General features: G+C 43.6%; 1 protein-coding gene across 2 annotated transcripts; it reads left to right on the top strand.

Moving 5' to 3' along the window:
- Positions 1 to 520: 520 nt before the first annotated feature.
- Positions 521 to 3745, top strand: LOC109732085 (F-box/LRR-repeat protein At3g26922). Of its 2 annotated transcripts, XM_020291276.4 has the most exons (5): positions 521 to 851; positions 1367 to 1472; positions 1885 to 2769; positions 2888 to 3040; positions 3129 to 3745. In XM_020291276.4, exons 2-5 carry the CDS (start codon positions 1458 to 1460, stop codon positions 3495 to 3497), a joined length of 1422 nt encoding a protein of 473 aa, XP_020146865.1. In that variant the 5' UTR covers positions 521 to 851; positions 1367 to 1457; the 3' UTR covers positions 3498 to 3745. The 2 variants fall into 2 exon arrangements, with proteins under 2 accessions (XP_020146865.1, XP_040249057.1); XM_040393123.3 differs by lacking the exon at positions 521 to 851 and having other exon boundaries at positions 1175 to 1472; positions 3129 to 3693.
- Positions 3746 to 5107: the final 1362 nt, after the last annotated feature.

The following is a 5107-nucleotide window of genomic DNA, read 5'->3' as shown; positions in this document are numbered from 1 at the left end:
TCTACATAATTTATCTCTCTACTACAATGCTCAATAAAACCCTCCCGAAATCTAGTAAAATACTATGAGAATCATCAAGAACAGACGATGTCACCATAGAATATCCTTTGTTGCAGTTTATAGCATCCACAACCGTGTTGTTGTCCGTTCTCACCATCAAATTAGAGCATCCCGACTCCGGCGATGACGGTGGCGCGTCTTCGGCTCGCTTCAGTACTTATAGTCATCGCTAGTTGGTCTACGGATCAGGATGTAATTTTTATTATTTCCAGTGTTCATTGTACTGCTATGATTGAAGATAAATAGATCGAAAGTTTTCTCCCAAATAAAAAATAAAAATAAAATTAGAGCATCCCGTATTGCTTGCTAGCTTCAGCCCATCAAGCAAGGCAGTTTTTTGTTTGTTTGAGAAATACAGTATCAAGCAAGGCAGCTGCTTCTGCTGTGAACCAGAGAAAGAAATTTTGGCCCAGTAACACTTTGACCAAAAAACAACCCACGCCCCTGAGCCTCTGCTCTCAGGCAGACACCACGCTTCCTCGAAAAAAAAAAACTAGACACCACGAACGCGACGCTAGAGCCTGCCCCACGCCCAGCCGCCGTCCGCCCCGTCCCCGCCTCTGCTTGCCTCGCCGCCCTTGCCCGTCGCCGGCCGCCCATCCTCCCAGGTGGCTCCTCCGCACCTGACTCTCCGTCGCGCCCTCGGCTTGCCCGGCGCTCGGCGCCAGCCGCGCCACCGCCCGTGGCCGCAACCCTGCTGCCCTGCCCCGGCCGCCTGGCGCCCCCGCAGGCCGGCGGCAGCCGCCCACCGCCCGGTCTTCACTCCGGCACTCGGCTCAGCCTGATTTGAGGTACCATATTCCGATTCCCCAACCTCTGATTTAGGGTTAGCTTCAATTCATTGCTTGCTGATTTGTGCTCTGTCCAGTAAAATACATGAACATGGACCGGTAAATTTAGCACATCATTTCTTTTCAATTGTGTCATTGATCGATAAAAGTAGATTCTTGTTGAAGAATTATTGAAGAATGAAGAGGATCGGAGATATTGCAAAACTTTTCCACAAGCATGCTAGGAAGATAGGGAAGAATGATATGTTAGATGTGGCTGAAGAGCAAATTAGAGAGCTTGTGCATATGCCGGCTGTGGTGGTCGAACAAACGCAAGATGCTTTTTCTGAGGTGAATCATGATATAAATGAGAATTTTATGTGTTTATAAAACTGAGACATAAATGAGAATTTTAGTGTGTTTGTAAGACCATATTAATCTATTTCTATGTGGTAATTTGCAATTAGTTACAATGTTTACATGTCATATTTGTTGTCAAACCTTTTGAGGCGGACCATCCTGTTGTCAATTGCTAGCTCTGCCCCTGCCAAGCGGTGGTCTCCCTGGCAGTCACTAGAATTCGCCGGAGGCCAGCAAGTCCCGAGACATCGCAAAACCTCTCCGGTGATGGCGAACATGGTGGTGAGTTCCTCCTCCTGATCCTCTTTCCTTACCTAGGCCCTCGTACAACATCACCCGCCAAAAAAAACTACATGGTGGTGAATAATAGAAAGTAGGAACCATAAGCAGAAGTTCAGAACTCATGGGTTTTTTTTTTTAAGTTTTGGTGGGAATATATAATCAGTATTGCATTTTTATGTGGGTAAATATACGAATTATATAATATCGAAACTGCTATACGGATTTTTATACTTACCAATTAGTGTATCGTTGTTGGTGTTGTCACCCTTTGAGCTCTAGCTGGATCATCCTCTCTATAACCGGCATTATGTACGTGGAAATGGCAGATTTGTCCGTATCCGTGCTTCGCAGGCATCTATGATGATGATGCTAATAAGAAATCAACTCTGATTTGTTTCCTTATCAAATGTAGGAGGACAGTCAAGATGATCGGCTCAGCAAGTTGCCTGATGATGTTTTGCTCAACATTGTCGAGCGACTTGGTATCGTTGACGTCGCACGAACCACCGTCCTGTCCAGACGTTGGAAGCAAATCCCTGCTATACTCTCGAAAGTTGTTATATTGGCTGGTTCTTTTGAGCCGAAGCACGAAGACTGGAGCAAGTTAACCCCAGATGATATAGTTCGGGCCAACACCACCGTGCTGGAAGCAACCAGGAGCATACTGGAAAGGAGAGCTGGAAGTCTGTACCCCATTCACCTGTTGCGCATGCAATTCTACTTGGGAGATGAGTCCATTTTAATTGGCCAGACTGTTGCCAACGCCATAGCAACACAAAAGGTTGATTCAGCTGAGTTTACAATCTTGACGAAGGTGCGTAAGAAGTGTACCAAGAATGAGCTGCTCATATATGGGAAGCAATTCATGTCATTCTTTGATTCATGTCCAAACGCATTTGGTGGTCTTGCACGCCTCACGCTAGAGAATTTGAGGTTAGGAGAATCAGGCTTCCCCAAGATTTTCAGTATATGCAAGCAACTGGAGTTCCTCTCCCTCTACGAATGTGACATGGGTATTAAGTCTTTGCTGGAAGTGGAACACCCGCAACTCAGTGAACTAGTGATTGTCTGTGGCCGTTTTGAGAGGGTTGATCTGAAGTGGGCACCAAAGCTCACAAAACTGAAGTTTAATGTGTTTAGATGTCGGGATGACCCCTTCTGTCTTGGCTATGTCCCACTGCTCCAGACTGTGTCCATCATTAATGTTGCTTTCACTTGGCACAAGATGCTCAAGTTAAGTGAGTTGCTTGATAAAGCTGCCATAAGCAACCTGTCTTTGGACTTCAAAAGCGAAAAGGTTAGTGAAGGTCCTCAATGTTGTCAGTGAAGTGTATATGTTTTGCTGGCCATGTCATGGGGAGGTTGTAATCATTATTTTTGGTTAACATAATTCTGCATTACTACATCTTTTGCAGATTTGGGTCAAACCGGAAGGTCGAAGACAATTGTTACCGGTGTTCCACAAACTCAGTATTCTGAATTTGATTAACATTGCTGAAGAGTGCGACCTGACTTGGACAATGTTCTTACTGGATGGTGCACCCAGCCTTAAGGAACTACACATCTTGGTGAACTCTTGTACCGATTCTTCAATTCTCATTTTCGATGTTCAAACTTCCCTGGCCAGTTAGGAATTTTTTACCTGACCAAATGCAGGTGCGGAATCATTTATGTGAAATGGTAACGGGGAAACGGAGGGAGTTGCCTGTGGTTTGCAAGGAGAAGGACAAGGGACTAGAGTGGGAACCATCTACATCTGATTTCAAGCACCACAACCTGGCTGGGCTCAGTATCTATGGGAGGTTTCATGCAGTAGACAAACTCGTGCGCTTTGCGAGAAATGTCGTGGAAGCAGCGGTGAATCTGGAGGACATAAGACTATATAAGAGTCCAGTGTGTGTGAGGTGCAAGTACATGCTTCAGGAGTGGACATTTGAGGAGACGTCTTGGCTTCGCTATGAATTCAGCAAGGAGATTCCCTCGCATGTCCGGATTCACTTTCCGAGTTTGGGGCAAGTCTTCTGAAAATAATAATGCTCTTGCACTGCAAGCTAAAGTTTACAGACACTGTTGTATGATTCATGGATTAGTTGTCACTAGTGAACCTTTTCAATTATTTGTATTTTGAGATGGTACTGAGTCGAGGAGGATAAGGTGTACTCTTGTCAAGTACTCCCTCTGTTCCTAAATATAAGTCTTTATAGAGATTCCACTACTGACCACATACGGATGTATATAGATGCATTTTAAAGTATGATTCACTCATTTTGCTCCGTATGTAGTCCATACTGAAATCTCTCCAAAGACTTGTATTTAGGAACGGAGGGAGTACTATTTTATCAAATGGATATCGTGGATATTTCGTATTCATGATAACTCCTTGAAGCTGGTTTTCACTGTGAAATGAATTGCACTTCTCATTGTACTAAGCGGGACACGACCTCCGCTGTGCTAGTCTTGGCTGGTAGACCACTCTAGCGCATCGCATCACAATTCACAAGTTGTATTTTCTTGTGAAGCAGGCTCCTGAAGAATGCAAACATTGCTTTCCAGGGGAAGTGCTTCAGTTTCAGTGGCTTTTATTTATTTTTTGAGGGAATTCAGTTTCAGTGGCTTCAGTTTCTTTTACTTCTACCGTTGACTAATGACCAAGTCTTTGGCATATCATTTGGCATGATATCTTATTGAACGGGGTCAGCATGCATGTCGGTTGCCAAAACTATGAGAGGTGGAAGAGAGGTTTTGTGCTGCTCAAACATCCGCGGCTTTTCTACTCTTTTTTCTCTTCTACTTATTCAGATTACAGAAAAAGAGACGGAGCTCATGGCCCGGACTATGCGCCATCATCATCCACAACGTTCGTGCCATCCCACGAACATATCAAAGAGGTGAGAAACTTGCTGCGGGTTGTTAAGCCTGCCAGCTAAATCTGCTAACTAATTTACTAATCTGCTAAATGGCAAAACTGGCGAAACTGTAGAAAATGACACCTAAAACTGAACCTCCTGAACTGAAGTTTTTGAAACCGCAAGGTTTATTTTCAAACATTGATCAGTGGCTTCTTTTGTTTCAAAAGGTTCACAAATTTAAACTTCTTGTCGAATGATATAATACGGCAGTACCACGTGCCAACCCAGGTGGCATAGCTAGCCAACTGAAAGTCTTGGTTCAAGATTTCATCCAGAACCTGGCATATATTGATATATATGTGGGCATCATAACTGAACACCAACCTTGTAATGTGAGAGCCTTGAGAAGTTTTGATACGAGGCAGAGATATTCAACTATTTTTAGGGGACAAGTGCTGCAATTATATGCTTCTGCAATCTGCATACTCTGAGTAACTGAGTTATAATGCGGCGATGTCTAAGACAATGTGAATGGACAGAGTTTCCTTACGTGCCCTTCTTTATCCCCCTGTACGTGTACTGCCTCACAATTCTGAAAACAATTGTGAACAGGAAAAAATGTTTGGGTATCTGAAAATATGTTCATCAACTTGAAAAAATGTTCGTGAATACCAAAAAAATCATGTATTTTTAAAAATGTTCACGAAATTGCAAAAATGTTCCCGAATTTGAGAAATGTTCGTGAATAGGAAAAACAAATGTCCGCGTCTTTGAAGAAATGATCAG

Source organism: Aegilops tauschii, chromosome 6, assembly GCF_002575655.3.
Source record: "Aegilops tauschii subsp. strangulata cultivar AL8/78 chromosome 6, Aet v6.0, whole genome shotgun sequence".
NCBI lineage: Eukaryota > Viridiplantae > Streptophyta > Magnoliopsida > Poales > Poaceae > Aegilops > Aegilops tauschii.
Note: the sequence above shows the minus strand (reverse complement) of the source record. Positions and strands in the feature narration are given on the sequence as shown.

Excerpts from the sequence above, each read along its gene's own strand:
- LOC109732085 (XM_040393123.3), top strand. The coding sequence starts at position 1,311 with ATGTCATATTTGTTGTCAAACCTTTTGAGGCGGACCATCCTGTTGTCA. Across the intron at positions 1,473-1,884 it reads CGGTGATGGCGAACATGGTG|GAGGACAGTCAAGATGATCG; the intron begins GTGAGTTCCTCC and ends TATCAAATGTAG. Across the intron at positions 2,770-2,887 it reads TGGACTTCAAAAGCGAAAAG|ATTTGGGTCAAACCGGAAGG; the intron begins GTTAGTGAAGGT and ends CATCTTTTGCAG.